General features: G+C 39.5%; 1 protein-coding gene and 1 long non-coding RNA gene across 2 annotated transcripts in view; both read left to right on the top strand.

The window, feature by feature from the left end:
• The first annotated feature begins 551 nt into the window (after positions 1 to 551).
• Positions 552 to 3612, top strand: LOC143416033 (uncharacterized). The gene is made up of 3 exons (XR_013096459.1): positions 552 to 887; positions 2958 to 3159; positions 3311 to 3612. It is a non-coding gene; the product is annotated as an uncharacterized LOC143416033 (long non-coding RNA).
• A 187-nt stretch (positions 3613 to 3799) lies between these two features.
• LOC143416015 (protein NLRC3-like) overlaps positions 3800 to 19477 on the top strand; it is a 77868-nt gene continuing 62190 nt past the window's right edge. Inside the window, exon 1 of the mRNA XM_076881372.1 lies at positions 3800 to 5108. Within this exon, the coding sequence (XP_076737487.1) occupies positions 4018 to 5108 (1091 nt within the window). The 5' untranslated portion in view covers positions 3800 to 4017. The remainder of the gene's footprint in view (positions 5109 to 19477) is intronic.

Here is a 19477-nt window from a genome sequence, read left to right on the forward strand (position 1 = left end):
AATGAATGTAAAACTGTCAGACATTCATTAAATATGCAAAATGTCTACAGAAGCATCAGAGGGTCAGACGTGAAGCACTCAGTGATTTTGATCAAATGACTCATCAGTTATTGATCTGTACTACACTGATCTACCACGTTAGTAAAGATGGTGTTCTGGTGGTGGAGGGAGACTCGGATCATGTTCTGGTTGTGGAGCAGTGATCTGCTGATGGTTCAGTTTGATGAGCTTCTTCAAAATCATCCCTGACATCACCACTGAAAGGACGTCCATGAAAACAGACTGAAAATTACTGATATGTTCACAATCTGAGAGTTTAAAACTTGACAGACTTGATTCAGATGAAGTTATTTGAGCAGAAACTCCTGGATCTTTATCCTGTGTTGATCTAATCCTTCATGGTTCCTCCACAGAGTGGAGCAGCAGAGCTCAGAGGTTCCCAGTGGTCAGTCTGCCCAGCAGCATCAAACACAGCTGGACTCCATATTTATGGTCTGTACATGTACAACAACTACTTTAATATTAATAATAATGCATTTATTTATAGGTCCCTTTCAGAACACCAAGGACTCTGTGGACTAAATGACCAAAAGAAACAAACTTTGAAATCAGACGGTGCAAATGTGATCACAGGGAAACGTTTTAAACATCGAGGCTTTAAACAGAAACCAAAGTGAAACAGTTTGTAGTCGAGATCAGTGGGGATGAAGCTGAATAACTGTTTCTTCAATAACTTTGAGCAATAAATGACAAATATGATGGAAATTAGCAGCATTAGCACTTACTAATGATGTTAGTCGACACTCGGCTGTATTGAGACGACCACATTAGGTGGTCCTCAACTGTAATGGAAACCAGTGGATCCAGTCCAGTCGTGGTGACCTGTGGTGAGTCGATCTGAGCAGCTACTAATGGAAACAGGGCCATAGATGTGTTTGTGCTTAATAACAGTGAATCACATGAGTTTTACATTACAGTTAAAATCTCATGTTGTTTGTTAAAGTGTGCAGTTCAGGGTGTGTTACTAAAACACTTTCCAAAGACCCAGCCCCCATAAAAAGCAGCCAATCAGCTTCTAAGAGTTACACACCCACACATATCTATCAGGTTAACTCTGGTCTAACACACTTGGATTTAGCTTGAAGAGTGTTTCTGTACGAGGACTGAAAATGATTTAATAAGCAGCCAATGTCCAAAGAACAACTTTGACACACCTTCATAAACCTGCAGAGCAAAGAAAAACTAGCTGAAAGTCTGGCTGCTCTTATGAAAAGTACAGAGAAATTATGGGTCGCTCAACACTTGTGCACAATATAGGAGTTTAAATAAATCTAAAGAATAACTCGAAGTCCTACAATCATACTGATAAAGTCATCTACAGCTAACTATCCAAGTGGATTTGTTTAAGACAGCTCCATCTGCTGGTGGCCCTCTGCAGGTGCATGAAAGGGGCGTGTTTATAGTGAAAGTAGTAGAGAAAGTAAACCCCACGGGAAGGAGGAGGACTCTCAGCAGCTTCCAGCTCATATTCAGACATTTGACTTCTCACTGAAAGCAGCAAGTTTGAGTGTCTGTACCTTAGTTAGAAGAGATAACATGTCAGTAGTAATTAGAGTTGATTGAGCAATGCTGTCCTTATAATGTAGTTTGTTATTTTTATGGACAAGTCCAGTTTTTCTGTAGAGCCTCTCAAGTTGGTGACAGCAGCAGTGGAAGTTCACGTGTAAACCAGAGCAGCAAATCAGGTCCAAATGTGTTGTTCACAGTGAGTGGGATCATCATTGGCTGCTATGTTAACCTCCTGCAGCAGGATGTGTTTGGTCAGAGAATGGATAGATCACTAAGTCATTGTTGAGTTTAGGGAGACAGTAGACAGTTGGAGGAGGTTCAGCCAGTTGACACACAGTAGATAAAATAACTGAAGGCAGGAGCAGACACCTGTATGACTTTCCACCTCTCACATAGATTATTGTCCCTGGGCAGCGCCACAGGGCTGGTAGATGTAAACAAAGCTGGAGGAGAGGATTTATTCATCTGAGAAAAGTCACAGAGTTGTGTCTTGATGCTCAATCATCCAGGTACGTAAATCCCAAAAAGCTTGATTCTGTTCATCTGGATGTTTTCAGTGGGAGAAACGTTTCATCATCATCAGGTGACTTCTTCAGTCTCAGCTGGCTGCAGGTTTCAATCTCATAAACAGGACATTTGTATGACTGAAACCAGCCCACTGAAGGAACAATGGGCTGGGAGGTCAGTTCATTGATCATTGGTACGCATATTGTCAGGACCATTGATCAATGGTTGTTGATCAATGTTCATGAGTCCAGTTCACAGAGAGCTGGGGAATGGCTGCAATCACAGCATGTAAGATGGTGACAGTTGTACCCTTAGGCCCCTCCTCCATTCAGAGATGGTCTTTCCTTTTCACATAAATGGCCTCCTTGACTCCGCCCTCAAACCAGCGTTCACATTTACTCAGGACCTTCTTGATGTGAAGTTCTTCTGCTTCGCTGGCTGCTGTGTCTGTGGGGATGGTGTTTGTTCTGTGTTGTAGCGTCCTGATGACGCCCAGTTTGTGCTCCAGTGGATGATGAGAGTCAAACCTTAAATACTGATCTGTATGTGTAAACAGAGTGAACCTTTAAGACCAGTTGTCTGTACGATCAACTCAGTCACCTGAAACATCTCCAAGTTTCTGGCTTTGATCATCAACCTGTTGGTAGTTCAGCTCTGAACACCAGTGAAATGTTTCTCCCACTGAAATCGCTGCATTCATATGAACAGAATCAACGCTTTGGGATCATGGAGTTGTGGACAAAGTCTCAGTTAATCAGATAAAGTCAAACCTATAATTGGTAAAGAGTTCGCGGATGATATGCCCCTTGATGGTAAAGAAGTGGATGTTGTGTGGACTAAAGTTCAGAGTGGTGGGTCATTCATAAAGTATTCTGTTCCAGCTGCTGGAGGACAACATCATCACTTTTGTGAAGAACGAGCTGAAGAAGATCCAGAAGGCTCTGAATCCAAATAAGCCCCAGTGCTTGGGGTTTCAGAGGGAGGATTATGAGCAGAGGAGCAGCAGAGAGGCATTTGTGAAGATCACAGTGGACTTCCTGAGGAGAATGAAGCAGGAGGAGCTGGCTGACCGTCTGCAGAGACGTAAGAGGATTTATCTAAAGGTTTAAGCTGCTGGATAAATGAGACACTTGTGACACCAGTGTGTTCAGTCATTTCTCAGTGGGTCAGAAATTGTCATCAGCATTTTGTAAAATATGATTGTTAAAGTTGTATTTTTATTATTATTATTCAGAACTTCCAGCTGCTGTTTGTCATCGTAACCTTAAGTCTAAGCTGAAGAAGAAGTTCCAGTGTGTGTTTGAGGGCATCGCTAAAGCAGGAAACCCAACCCTCCTGAATCAGATCTACACAGAGCTCTACATCACAGAGGGAGGGACTGCAGAGGTCAATGATGAACATGAGGTCAGACAGATTGAAACAGCATCCAGGAAACCAGACAGACCAGAAACAACCATCAGACAAGAAGACATCTTTAAAGCCTCACCTGGAAGAGATGAACCAATCAGAACAGTGCTGACAAAGGGAGTGGCTGGCATTGGGAAAACAGTCTTAACACAGAAATACAGCCTGGACTGGGCTGAAGACAAAGCCAACCAGGACATCCAGTTCATATTTCCATTCACTTTCAGAGAGCTGAATGTGCTGAAAGAGGAAAAGTTCAGCTTGGTGGGACTTGTTCATCACTTCTTTACTGAAACCAAAGAAGCAGGAATCTGCAGCTTTGAAGACTTCCAGGTTGTGTTCATCTTTGATGGTCTGGATGAGTGTCGACTTCCTCTGGACTTCCACAAAACTACAATCCTAACTGACCCTAGAAAGTCCACCTCAGTGGATGTGCTGCTGATAAACCTCATCAGGGGGAAACTGCTTCCCTCTGCTTGCCTCTGGATAACCACACGACCTGCAGCAGCCAATCAGATCCCTCCTGACTGTGTTGGCATGGTGACAGAGGTCAGAGGGTTCACTGACCCACAGAAGGAGGAGTACTTCAGGAAGAGATTCAGAGATGAGGAGCAGGCCAGCAGGATCATCTCCCACATCAAGACATCACGAAGCCTCCACATCATGTGTCACATCCCAGTCTTCTGCTGGATCACTGCTACAGTTCTGGAGGATGTGCTGGAAACCAGAGAGGGAGGACAGCTGCCCAAGACCCTGACTGAGATGTACATCCACTTCCTGGTGGTTCAGGCCAAAGTGAAGAAGGTCAAGTATGATGGAGGAGCTGAGACAGATCCACACTGGAGTCCAGAGAGCAGGAAGATGATTGAGTCTCTGGGAAAACTGGCTTTTGATCAGCTGCAGAAAGGAAACCTGATCTTCTATGAATCAGACCTGACAGAGTGTGGCATCGATATCAGAGCAGCCTCAGTGTACTCAGGAGTGTTCACACAGATCTTTAAAGAGGAGAGAGGACTGTACCAGGACAAGGTGTTCTGCTTCATCCATCTGAGTGTTCAGGAGTTTCTGGCTGCTCTTCATGTCCATCTGACCTTCATCAACTCTGGACTCAATCTGCTGGAACAACAACAAACAACATCCAAGAAGTCTGAAACAGGAGAATCTGCAAAGAAACACTTCTACCAGAGTGCTGTGGACAAGGCCTTACAGAGTCCAAATGGACACCTGGACTTGTTCCTCCGCTTCCTCCTGGGTCTTTCCCTGCAGACCAATCAGACTCTCCTACGAGCCCTGATGACACAGACAGGAAGTAGCTCACTGACCAATCAGGAAACAGTCCAGTACATCAAGGAGAAGCTCAGTAAGAATCTGTCTGCAGAGAAAAGCATCAATCTGATCCACTGTCTGAATGAACTGAATGATCGTTCTCTAGTGGAGGAGATCCAACAGTCCCTGAGATCAGGAAGTCTCTCCACAGATGAACTGTCTCCTGCTCAGTGGTCAGCTCTGGTCTTCATCTTACTGTCATCAGAAGAAGATCTGGATGAGTTTGACTTCAAGAAATACTCTGCTTCAGAGGAGGCTCTTCTGAGAATGCTGCCAGTGGTCAAAGCCTCCAACAAAGCTCTGTGAGTAAACATGTTGTCATCGCTTCATTGTTAAAATCATGGGAAATAAATCAGAAATGCTGAGTTCAAAGAGCACTGTAACTTTTTTTAAAATAGTAAATTAAATGATCATCAGTCACTCGGTAAATATATGGTAGTTTTAATGTTTCACTCCAGCATTTCTAAAACACACTTTGTTCTGTAACTCTTATCAAAGGACAATCCAGACCCAGCCTATAAGAACATGAGCTCTGATGCTTCAGCCCCTCTGACAGGTTTATTATCCTCAGCTTGTTCATTTGTCTCCAACTCCAGGAGTTTGGTTGTTTTATTCTAAAGCACAAACTTCACCTGCCAGACTTCACCTACATCTTTTTCTGATGTTCATAATTTAAGTTCAAGTTTGTATCTCACTTTCAGTGCACACCCTCCCTTTTTAAATATAAATCTCTGCTGTGCTGTCATGTTTTCATCCTGTATGGAGGGAGAAACTCGGTCTTCATTACTGAAATTGCCTCTAAGGTCGTGTTTCTTGTCAGTAACCATATGTAACTGTAAGGCTTCCATAACCAGTGTTATCACAGAATTACAGTGGGTTCACTCTGGGTCCTCTACAGTTTCTTCCCACTGTCCACAGACATGCAGTTAGGTTACCTGGTGATCTAAACTTCATGCAGGTGTGAGTGAGAGTGGTTGTCTGTCCCTCTGTGGGCTTAGTGGAAGAGACTGGATGGATCTCTGCTTTGTCTTTGATATATGCTGACAGCAAACATTCTCCATGAAGTCTGCATTTCAGCTCATCTCCTTTATACACACCTTTAACAGGAAGAGTTTTATACAGCTAGTGTTTAAAATCCAGTGTTCTTCACAATACACAGGTAATGAGCATGATTATTGAATTACTAAAATTTTCTAAAATAATTGTTTTAGTTAATATTGTATGACAGTGTACACAGAATTATTAGCTCAGTAGGCAGAGTGGTCGCCCCATGATCATAAGGTCAGGGGTCGAATCCACCGAATAGTTACCTTGTGGTACCCCTGAGCAAGGTACCATCAAGGTACCAATCATGTGCACTGGACTGGTAGCACTCATAGTCTCATAGGTTTAAATAAATTTTTAAAAAAAAGGGTTCAACATATAAACAAATTTAATTTGATCACATATATTGTTTGTTTTTTTTGTTGTGGTTTTTTCCCTTTCTCTCTCAGACTGAGCAGCTGTAACGTCTCAGAGAAAGGCTGTGAAAATTTGCTGTCAGTGGTCAGCTCCCAGTCCTGTAGTCTGAGAGAGCTGGACCTGAGTACCAACAGCCTGAAGGCTTCAGCAGTAAAGCTTCTGTCTGCTGCAGTGGAGAGTCCACATGCCAAACTGAATGTTCTGAGGTCAGATCAATTTGTATTATGTTTAGTTCTGTTTGTTTATGTGTTTGATGTTTGTTTTTGTTTATGTCTTTATCCAGTTATCCTTGTTTCATAGCATTTTTATTCATTTCAAAGTTAAACGGAAGTTTTACTAACCTGCTCAGCACAAGACAATAAGCTATTGCACCCTGATTACACTTTAACAACAATCTTTATTCATGTTTTTATCTTCAGACTTAACATCTGTGAACTCTCAGAGGAAAACTGTGAAGCTCTGTCCTCAGTTCTCAGCTCGCAGTCCTCTAGTCTGACAGAGCTGGACCTGAGTATCAGAAAGCTGCAGGATTCAGGAGTGAAGCTTCTGTCTGCTGGACTACAACGTTTAAACTGTAAACTGAATACTCTGAGGTCAGATCAGAAAACATTTAGTTTTTAGAATTATTAATTAAAGTTCATACATATGATGTTGTATCTTAGTATGTTTATGTTTCCTTTAAAAATAGAAAGTCAACATTTAATGTTGTGAAATGTATTAACAAACTCTACATGAGTACTTGTTTTATAGATTGTCTTTTATTTTTCAGACTGAGTGGCTGTAACCTGTCAGAGAGAAGCTGTGAAGCTCTGTCCTCAGTCCTCAGCTCCCAGTCCTCCAGTCTGAGAGAGCTGGACCTGAGTAACTCTGACCTGCAGGATTCAGGAGTGAAGCTTCTGTCCGCTGGACTAAAGAGTTCACAGTGTGCAGTGGAAACTCTCAGGTCAGGATTCAAACTTTTCCACAGATGATCATTTGAAATGTGACTTATATTATTGTATAAACAGGTAACTTTTACAGCTGTCAAGTGAACTTTTATTTACATTTGAGTGGATAATTGGACTCTGAATTACTAAAAGTTGTTATAGTCATGTCTCTGTTTATTTAAAAAAATACTTCATGCACTGCCTAATTTAAAGATTTAGGCTCCTTTGGGCCCATAATATATATATTTGATTTCTTTGTGAATGAAATTAGGAGGATATTGGCGACTGCTGATTGGCTCGCTGTTTGTTTTTTATTCACAGTACTTAATTTTAAAGGCTGATTTCTCAAAATGAGATGTTTATCTTTTCTTCTACAACACGTGGAGCCACCAAATCTTCTTGCTTGATTTATTCATTACAGTTTGATTTAAAGAATATTAGACTCGTAACATAATAAATATATTTATTTCACTTCTTCTTGAGAGAAAGAAAGGGATGACTGGGTGAGCTCCAGTGGTTCATCCCAGCAGAGAGAGCGGCACACTGGGCTGCAAATGATCACAGTAGTAATGGCCATAGTTTGATAAAACAGGCAGTCTTACCCTGTAGATAATACAGGGTTCTGGTGCCAATGTGGGGGAGGGGAGTCGCCCGGTACTAACTACATACTACTAACTACCTCATCCAGATGTCTTCCCTACTAAACCTGATAAGAAGTAACTGCAGTAGCCTTATAGGTCAAATCAGTTTCACCTGTTAAAGTTAGCTCCACTATTAATTAGGGGTGGGGGAAAAAATCGATACTGTGTAGTATCGTGATATTTTGTTTGCTAATAATGTATCGATACAGGGACAGCAGAAATCGATATTTTGTTACAAACAATTTTTTCTCTGAAGTCAACATGCTCTGGAGTCAGAGCATGTTGACTTCAGAGCATGTTGATCCTTTTTCTGAGCAACAATCCTGACATTCCTTCACTGTCCAAATGTGTTTAACTTTTTTTTTGGCAGCAATAAACATGACAGTTTACTTATTTTAATTTAAGACATGTTTAATTTTAATTAAGTTTGAAACTTTTTTATTTAATGTAAAATTATATATTTTTTTAAATTTACTTTCAAATTCTTCAGTTGCTGAAGGGGCTGCATAGTTTTCATAAATTGCATAGTTCAGAATAGCTATAATTGTACCAGATGGTTGCATTCAGTTAAGTTGGACTAGACTGTAATACAAACCGTTCAGTTTGTCAACAATAAAACTGACTGAAATGAGAGAAAGACTGAGTGTGAGACTTTGATATTAGATAAAATGAATATTGATAAAGTTTACCTTTATGTGCAGAATTTAAATATCGCAAAATATTTTAAAAAATCGCAATAATATCGTATCGTGCGTTAAGTATTGTGATAATATCGTATCGCGAGTTGTATGGTGATTCCCACCTCTACTATTAATGGTGTCACTTGTTATTTCTGGGATGAGTTTAGTAGCCTGAACAGCTGCTTAAAGGAAAGTAATTAAATAATAAAAATAACCTAAGTCCGGGGGAACCTGCAAGAGCTGTTTGCACAAAGAATAATGCTCAGACTTTGAGGTTTTATCGTTTTACACAAGGTTTAAAAATGAATGTCCACAATTGAATTGCAGAAATTGTTATTGAGCTAATACTGATGTAGTTGTTATCTTTGGTAAGGAGAGGTTGGAGGAAGGATGAGCACAGTCAGGCCTAAAGATGCTCTTAATAATAATAATGGATTGCATTTATATAGCGCTTTTCGAGACCCTCAAAGACCCTTTACAATCCCACTACAGGGAGTGCAGAATTATTAGGCAAGTTGTATTTTTGAGGAATAATTTTATTATTGAACAACAACCATGTTCTCAATGAACCCAAAAAACTCATTAATATCAAAGCTGAATGTTTTTGGAAGTAGTTTTTAGTTTGTTTTTAGTTTTAGCTATTTTAGGGGGATATCTGTGTGTGCAGGTGACTATTACTGTGCAGAATTATTAGGCAACTTAACAAAAAACAAATATATACCCATTTCATTTATTTATTTTTACCAGTGACACCAATATAACATCTCCACATTCACAAATATACATTTCTGACATTCAAAAACAAAACAAAAACAAATCAGCGACCAATATAGCCACCTTTCTTTGCAAGGACACTCAAAAGCCTGCCATCCATGGATTCTGTCAGTGTTTTGATCTGTTCACCATCAACATTGCGTGCAGCAGCAACCACAGCCTCCCAGACACTGTTCAGAGAGGTGTACTGTTTTCCCTCCTTGTAAATCTCACATTTGATGATGGACCACAGGTTCTCAATGGGGTTCAGATCAGGTGAACAAGGAGGCCATGTCATTAGTTTTTCTTCTTTTATACCCTTTCTTGCAGCCACGCTGTGGAGTACTTGGACGCGTGTGATGGAGCATTGTCCTGCATGAAAATCATGTTTTTCTTGAAGGATGCAGACTTCTTCCTGTACCACTGCTTGAAGAAGGTGTCTTCCAGAAACTGGCAGTAGGACTGGGAGTTGAGCTTGACTCCATCCTCAACCCGAAAAGGCCCCACAAGCTCATCTTTGATGATACCAGCCCAAACCAGTACTCCACCTCCACCTTGCTGGCGTCTGAGTGGGACTGGAGCTCTCTGCCCTTTACCAATCCAGCCACGGGCCCATCCATCTGGCCCATCAAGACTCACTCTCATTTCATCAGTCCATAAAACCTTAGAAAAACCAGTCTTGAGATATTTCTTGGCCCAGTCTTGACGTTTCAGCTTGTGTGTCTTGTTCAGTGGTGGTCGTCTTTCAGCCTTTCTTACCTTGGCCATGTCTCTGAGTATTGCACACCTTGTGCTCTTGGGCACTCCAGTGATGTTGCAGCTCCAAAATATGGCCAAACTGGTGGCAAGTGGCATCTTGGCAGCTGCACGCTTGACTTTTCTCAGTTCATGGGCAGTTATTTTGTGCCTTGGTTTTTCCACACGCTTCTTGCGACCCTGTTGACTATTTTGAATGAAACGCTTGATTGTTCGATGATCACACTTCAGAAGCTTTGCAATTTTGAGACTGCTGCATCCCTCTGCAAGATATCTCACTGTTTTTGACTTTTCTGAGCCTGTCAAGTCCTTCTTTTGACCCATTTTGCCAAAGGAAAGGACGTTACCTAATAATTATGCACACCTGATATAGGGTGTTGATGTCATTAGACCACACCCCTTCTCATTACAGAGATGCACATCACCTAATATGCTTAATTGGTAGTAGGCTTTCGAGCCTATACAGCTTGGAGTAAGACAACATGCATGAAAAAGATGATGTGGACAAAATACTCATTTGCCTAATAATTCTGCACTCCCTGTATTCATTCACTCTCACATTCACACACTGGTGGAGGTAAGCTACAGTTGTAGTGGTAGGTTAGGTTTTGCCCAAGGACAAAATGACCAAGACAGAGAGAGCTGGCTCATCAGACAGACAAGCTCATCTTGTAACCTACTGGTTCGGTGGTCAGCACACCAGCTGACTAGCGAACCGGCTAACTAGCACACCAGCTAACTAGCACACCGGCTAAATAGCAAATCAGCTAACTAGCAGACCAGCTAACGGCAGCCACAAGCTGAAGGACGATTAAATGTAGTGGAGATATCAGAGATGACACTGGTGTGTCCGATTCACTCTTTAGCACTCTGGTCACTCCGGTGTGTCAGCCAGAACACCACTGAAGGCCAAATGATCCCAGCATGTGGAATAAAGAGCTTAAGGTTTGGTTTGAGACACTTTATTCTTTCACTGATTGATTCTTGCGGCTGTGATCATGTGTGTGGTTTCTTACAAAAAGGAAGTACACAATACAAATACATGACAAATAAGATGAATAGATAAGTTACATATCCAGTTATATGTACGTACATCAGTATAGCTAATATAGCCATATATAAGGACAAAGATCACAGTACTATAATGCAGTAATGTTAAACACAAAGGTGTATATCTACATAAATCTGTCCTATCAGTGATCAGGGTACTGTAGTATACTTCCACTACATAAACTATAGAAACTAAACGACATTAGTGTGACTTTAAGTTACCATCAGTACAGACGAACTGATGGTAGTTGTACAAAATAAAGGCATTGCAATTATTGTGAAGGGCTTCCGGTTAAACTAAGATCAGCTGATTACCTCATAACAAATTGTTTGCTATAGAACGCAGCTCCCACTCTTCATTAATATCATGTACTGTAACTCCCAAGTAACCATGGTTACCCAGCCACGCCCAGTAGTCTCCAGAGAGACCAACAGCTGGTGCACGTTGTAACGCCGTGGCTTTCATAGTCTCTCCTTTTTCTACAGCTCATGTGTTCTTCTTGTGATGGTGCGTCTTGAGGGAGGCTCATACATGCCGTCATTTGTTGATCCTAAGAACGTTCCTCAGACCGACTTCTTCAACAACACTAATCAGCCTGCAGTTTGTAGCTACTCACTTCACTGTGGTGTTTGTTAGCTTGTCTTTCTTTGGTTTTATCCTGACTCCTCCCACAAGCTGATCCTACGTAGTCTGCCCAAGCCTCCCACCTCTGTTTGTTTGGGTGGTTTGTTTGCTGCCATCAACAGCGTGTAATGCATTTAAGTGATACTTCAGACATGAAGTACTGCGACAATAAAAAACTCAACTTTGCTTAAAAATAACTTTAGTTGTATCAACACTGCCCTCTGGAATAATTAGACTTTGGTGACAAACTGATGTGATCTCCATGTTTCCTTTGTTGGACTGTGGGCGAGTGTCAGAACTGAATGTACTGAGTAACATGTGGAGTTTAAATATGTGTCAGTTCCAGTTTTAGAGCTCTAAAGTGCAGCTATCATGTTAGGAATATGTTAGGAATAGACAGGAACACTGAGCACACTGAGGTCAAATCTTTATTTATCCAGTTCATCTGTAGGCTGAGCTCAGTCCATCCATTTAGTGAAATGATGTTTAAAGGTCTCCTTGTTCTGTGAGCGTGCACAGATCCTGAAGCAGAAAGCCTGGGTTAACAGAGAAATGATCATCACTGTGATGATGCTCACCATCTCTGACTGGGATTTGAGGTTTTGTCAAAGCAGCAAAGAAAGCCTGGCTATGTTGGACTGGGTGTGGAAGCAGCTCCCAGTTTGAGTTCAGGCGACAGACACCCTCTCTACTTTGACGATCAGCTTCAAACTTTCCTTTTTGATAAAACTTATAGTTAGAGCTGGATCAGGTGACCCTGAACCATCACTTAGTTATGCTGCTATAGAGATGGATAACAGATGGATTGTTGTTTTGTGTGTCTGCAGTCTGTCAGGCTGTCTGATCACAGAGGAAGGCTGTACTTCTCTGGCCTCAGCTCTGAGCTCCAACCCCTCCCATCTGAGAGAGCTGGACCTGAGCTACAATCATCCAGGTGATTCAGGAATGAAGCTGCTCTCGGCTGGACTGAAGGATCCAGGCTGGAGACTGGACACTCTCAGGTATGGAGAGAATGTCTGATATAGGAGGAAGAGCTGGAATCATTTCCTGTGTCTTTCACTCACTTCCTGTTTGTTTCCTGCAGATGAGACATGAACAATCACACATGCAGGAATATTTTCAGGGACAGACACACTAGTCTAGCTAGTCTAGTACATGGATATTTATGTAGGGGGTCTTCAAGGAGTCTGTTTGCAGGAACATTAATGATAACTGATAAGTCATGTTGAGAGTTTCATTAAAAGTAGACTTACAGTTAGGTAATATTTGGACAGAGACAACATTTTGTAACTTTAGATACAAGTATCAGCCATGTGTGTGTTTCCCATGCTGTATGTCCACAGTCACAGTGACAGTCAGTGACACTGACAGAAGGATGAAACAAGGCTGTGAATCATTTCAGTCTGTGTGTGTGACAAAGAGGCAGACAGGAGCAGCTAACATTTGGAAATGGAAGCTTACTGGAAACACTACATTCACGGCTGAATTCACAATAGATTTGTTCTCAAGTGCACATTTAGCAGCTAATGCTAATACTGTTTTCCCTTTGCTTTCTACAGCAGCTATTGCTAAGTAGGCCACTTTGCTCCGCTAAGGATTTGTGTGACCATGATGGAGACTCTGATAAGCTAATGCTGCTAAGCTAATGCTGTTTATGGGCCCTGTTAGAATCAATATTTCATTCTCATTCTGTTGTTTGAGAACAATATTAACGTTTCACATCATTATAACACAAGAGAAAAGGGTATTGGCATTAGCTACTAGTGCTTATTCACCTCAAATTACCTTTAGCTGCTAATGGCAGCCTACTTAGCATTAACTCCTCACTAATATAATGCTAATTTACATCAAATTAGCATTAACTGCTCATATTGTTATAAGGAAAGAGAAAACGGTATTAGCATTTGCTGCTAATAATTATTCACCCCTAATTAGAATAAGCCGCTAAAAGCAGCCAACTTAGCATTAATTCCTCACTTTGTTGTTACCCAACGGAAAAGAGTATTAGTATTAGCTACTATCATTTTTAATAAGTAAGAGAAAACAGTATTAGCAGTAGCGCATAATGCTAATTCACGTCAACGTAGTATTAGTTAATAATGGCAGCCTACTTAGCATTAACTGCTCACTAATATAATGCTAATTCGCATCAAATTAGCATTAGCTGCTCAAGTTGTTATAAGGGAAAAGAGAAAACGGTATTAGTATTAGCTGCTAATAATTATTCACCCCTAATTAGAGTTAGCCCCTAATGGCAGTCTACTTAGCATTAACTCCTGACATTGTTATAATGCAGGGGAAAAGAGTTACCATTATCGGATAATGCTAATTCTCATCAAATTAGCATTAGTTAATAACGGTAGACTTCATATCATTAGCTGCTGTCATTCTTACAAAGCAAACAGTATGAGCATTAGCTGTTAATCCTTTTTCATCTAAAATTAGAATTAGCCACTAATGGCGTATTGTTAAAAAGTAAGAAAAAACATTGTTAGCATAAGCGGATAATGCTAATTCATCTCAAATTAGTATTAGCTAATAATGGCACCTGCTTAGCATTAGCTGGTCACATTGTTATAAGGCAAGAGGTGCAGGAACAGTCTGTGGAGCAAGAGACACCATACTTCTTACTCCTCTCAAAGGGAACAAGGTGGGATTTTACATCTTTTAGAAGTTTCTCAAACGTGATTATCAGCAGAGATCTCATTTCAACTGATTTAACTTATTGATTCATTCCATATTACTGGTTTATTTCCCAATCTTCTCACCCCCCAAAGAGATCGGGCACTAAGAGAAATCAGTCTGTAATCCTACAAGAAAAATCTGTGAAAAGAAAATGTTTTATTGTTCTTCTGCTTCTTTTATCTGGAAATGTGCAACCTAATCCCGGTCCAGACTGCAAATGCTTAAGTACTCCTTGTGATTTCAAAACTCGAACAGGTCTTGGTATCACTCATTTAAATGTCAGAAATCTTCTTCCCAAACTTGATTTTGTGAAAATTTGGATGAAAGAGTTAGATACTGATATTCTTATATTATCAGAAACCTGGCTTACTAAATCAATTACTGACAAAGACATTGCAATAACGGGCTATAATCTTTTCCGTTGCGACCGCCCCAGAAAGGGTGGCGGTGTTGCAATTTATGTAAAAAGCAAATTCCATGTTACTGTCGATTCATCGGTATCTGTTTGTAAGCAGTTTGAACTTCTTGCCCTCAAACTCCAACTTTTCAAGGGCTATTTTATTACCATTGTGGGCTGTTATAGACCCCCCTCAGCTAGTAGTGAGGCTTTAGTTTCACTTAGTGAAAAACTATCTACTTTAGATTTTAATGAAATTGTGCTGGCCGGAGATTTCAACTGGGACTGGTTGTCCTCTGCCTCAGACAGTTTTAAATCCATGTGTGATTCATATAATCTCACACAACTAATTTACAGCACAACTCGTCCAAATCTTAAATGCCCAGAAAAGTCATCACTTATTGATTTATTTTTAACTAATATGCCGTATAAATATTCTCACACTGGGGTTTTCGCAAATGATATCAGTGACCACTGTGTGGTAGCTGTAGTCAGGCAATCGAAGCTCCCAAAATCAAGGCCACAGATAGCTTTTAAACGAGATTTTAAGCATTTCTGTGAGCAAGCTTTCTTTCATGATTTATGGGACTATAACTGGAGTAGAATCTACCTGATAACTGATCTTGAGCTGGCATGGAATTATTTTTATGATACTTTTATCAAAATTATAAATAAACATGCCCCTATCCGCAAATTTAGAGTAAAATGCAGAAACAACCCTTGGTTTTCTCTTCAGCTCTCTAGTCTACTCAAAAAAAGGGATGCTGCCTGGGCTAAGGCCAGAAAAACTAAATCCGAAGCGGATTGGCTGATTTTTAGACAGCTTAGAAACCGTTCAACTTCCTTAATTAAAAAGGCCAAATCAGAATTCTATCTTTCAAATACTACTAAACATTTGAACGATCCTAAAAAATTCTGGAAAATAATAAAATCTTCTTATGGGGACATAATTACAAATGAGATGCCAACTTTTGTTGTAAAAGACTCCTGTACTTTAACAGAGAAATGCGACATTCTAAACTGCTTTAATGAGCATTTTGTTTCTTCAGGATCTCTATTTGAATCTTTATATCCAGATTTAAAACAGCTTAATCAACAAGAGGCTCTCTCTGCAACCGCTCAAACTGAATCTGCGGTCCAACCCTTCAGTTTTTCTCCGCTAAATGTTTTTGAGGTCCACAGGGCTTTAAATCTGTTGGATCTAAATAAATCAGCAGGACCAGATCAACTTGATCCCTATTTTCTTAAGTTGGCTGCAGATTTTATAGCAGAACCAATAACTTACATTTTTAATCTTAGCCTCTCGAACAGTGAGATCCCTGTAATATGGAAATCTGCCTATGTTCTCCCTTTGCTGAAAGGAGGTGATCCTTCAGATGTTAATAATTACAGGCCCATATCTAAATTGTGTGTTCTAGCAAAAGTTCTAGAAAAGTTCATTAGTGAACAACTGAAAGATTTTTTGGACAAAAATTCAGTTCTTTCCCAACATCAGTCAGGATTCAGAAAACAACACAGCACAATAACTGCTGCTATTAAAGTGGTTAATGACATTGTTGATTCAATGGACTGCAAAAAATACTGTGCGGCTCTTTTTCTTGACTTGTCAAAGGCTTTTGATACAGTTGACCATGCTATTTTATTAAATAGACTAAACAATATTGGTCTATCTGTAAATGCTGTAAGTTGGTTTTCAAATTACTTGTCAGCAAGAAAACAGTGTGTCCGTGCTGCTGGGTCTTCTTCCTCTTTTCTCCCAGTATCCAAAGGAGTTCCGCAGGGCTCCATATTAGGACCATTGCTATTTTCTCTTTACATAAACAACCTTTGTGATAATTTGTCAAATGCAGCATTTCATCTTTATGCAGATGATACAATTATTTATTGTTCATCCCCTTCAGTAGCACAAACCCTGCAATTTCTGCAGTCTGCCTTTGATGTCGTTCAGTCCCATTTAACTCAACTTAAGTTGGTGTTAAATCCAGAGAAATCCAAGTTTATGTTATTCTCAAATGGCTTTTTTAGAAACCAATCCTGTTTCTCCCTCCAAGTGAGAAAACATTTGATTCGTTCAACCTTTTTACCTTTATTGGATTATGGTGACCTGCTTTTTATGAATGCACCTGCCCACTACCTAAAGAGGTTGGATACTGTGTACCATTGTGCTTTACGTTTTATTACTGGCTATGGAAGTCGTGTACATCATTGTTCTCTGTATGCTGCTGCTAAATGTCCATCTTTGCATATTCGTAGACTCTCCCATTGGTTGATTTTTATCTATAAATCTCTCCTTGGGCTGGTTCCATCTTATTTATGTGTTTATATGTGTAAAAACCACAACCAATACAACCTTCGTTCGAACAAAATCATAAAATTGATTGTCCCAAAAATCAGAACAGAATGGGGGAAAAGGGCTTTTAAATACGCTGCCCCTGCTTCCTGGAATAATCTGCAGAAGGAACTGAAATTATCAGAATTGGTTACCTTGGGAGAGTTTAAGTCTGTTTTAAAGGAACGAGAGAACAGCTCTTTTACTCAGTGTGATTGTTTTTAATGTACTCTTTTTGTATTTGATCTGTTATTGTATATTTTACACATGTTTGTATGCGATATTGTATTTGTTTTAAATGTTATATACCTATGTGGTATGTGACTTTTGTTGCTATGATGCCAGGTCTCTCTTGGAAATGAGATTTTTAATCTCAATGAGATTTTTTACCTGGATAAATAAAGGATTAATAAAAAAAAATAAAAAGAAAAATAAAAAAGAAAATATGGTATTAGCATTAGCTGCCAATTTCTATTTACCTAAAATTAGCATTAGCCACTAATGGTAGCCTATAGCAAAAACTTCTTAATGCTAAATGAAGTTAATTAATGCTAAGTAGGTTTAACTGAAATTAAAGTAGTGTTAGCATTAGCTGCTGATATTGTTAAAAGGTAAGATAAAACATTGCTAGCAGCAGCGGATAATGCTAACACACATAATAATTAGCATTACCTAATAATGGCAGCCTTCTTAGCATTAGCTGCTCATATTGTTATAATGCAAGGGAAAAGAGTTGGCAAAAACAGTGTTAGCATTAGTGGATAATGCTAATTCACCTAAATTAGCATTAGCTAATAATGGCTACGTACTTAGCATTACCTACTAATATTGATATAAAGCAAGAAAATATGGTATTAGCATTAGCTTCTAATGCTTTCTCATCTAAAATTAGAATTAGCCACTAATGGCATCCTATTTAGCATTAACTCTTCACATCGCAAGGGAAAAATTAGAATTCAATAAAAAAAAAAAGTGTTCACATTAGCTACTTGTATTGTTAAAAAGTAAGAAAAAACATTGTTAGCATAAGGGGATAATGCTAATTCACCTCAAATTAGTATTAGCTAATAACGGCAACCTACATAGCATTAGCTGGTCACATTGTTATAAAGCAAGAAAATATGGTATTAGCATTATCTGCCAATTCCTATTCACCTAAAATTAGCATTACCTGCTAATGGCAGTCTACTTAGCATTAACTCCTCACTAATGTGATGCTAATTCACATTAAATTAGCTTTAGCATTAGCTGCTAGCATCAGCCTACCTAGCACTAGCTGCTCACATTGTTAAAAGGGAAGAGAATACGATATTAGCATTAGCTGGTAATATTTATTCACCCCTAATTAGAATTAGCCACTAATGGCAGCATACTTAGTGTTAACTCCTCACATCGTTGTAATGCAAATGAGGCTAACTTGCATTAAATTAGACTGCTGTTATTAGCTAATGCTATTTAGCAGTAGCTGCTCACATTGTTATAAAGCAAAGGAAAACGATATGAGCATTAGGTTCTAATGCGTATTTGCCTTAAATTAGACGTAGGTGCTAATGGCAGCCTACTTAGCATTAGCAGCTCAGATGTTATAATGCTAGGAAAAAGAGTGTTAGCATTAGCCGTTCACATTGTTATAAAGTTAAGGGAAATAGTGTTAGCATTAGCTACTCACATTTTTAAAAAAAGTAAGTGTTAGCATTAGTGCATAATGCTAATTCATGTCAAATTAGCATTAGTTAATAACGGCAGCCTATTTAGCATTAGCAGATAATGTTGACCTTGGGCCACTGGAAAAGTTAAGAACTAAAGATTTAGGAGTGTTTCTCGATAGCTCTTTCTCGTTTGAGAAACAAATTCTGTTATTAAAACCAGCTGTAAGGTTTATATTGTTGATTGTCATTTATGCTTAGAAATATTTACTCATATATGCTTAGAGTTGTATAATCGATTGCAGGATGATAGAGGTTTGATCCTTAGTAGTCTGTAAAGACTCTGTGTGCCTTCCAGAGTGCTCTGGCATGCACACACCACTTGGGGCCACGAGAGAGGTCGTACCCTCTCTTACTGATTTATGGTGTAGGACAGGGGTCTCAAACTCAATTTAGCTGGGGGCCGCTGCAGGCAGAGTCTGGGTGAGGCTGGGCCGCATTAGGTTTTCCACAAGAAAGGCATGGTTAAAAAATTCCAATCTTCTCAAATCTCTTTATTTTTATTTTTTAACACAAAATATGAAAAATGAATAAACAAATTAAGAATTAATAAGAAAAAAAATCAATCTGTAATACATAAATAAAATAATAATAAGATGTTTTTAGTCAGTGAACTTGTGTGTATCTTTCAGTCTTCTATATCTGCTGTATTTAGATTGAAA

The sequence above is a fragment of the Maylandia zebra genome, unplaced genomic scaffold (assembly GCF_041146795.1).
Source record: "Maylandia zebra isolate NMK-2024a unplaced genomic scaffold, Mzebra_GT3a scaffold11, whole genome shotgun sequence".
NCBI classification, from domain to species: domain Eukaryota; kingdom Metazoa; phylum Chordata; class Actinopteri; order Cichliformes; family Cichlidae; genus Maylandia; species Maylandia zebra.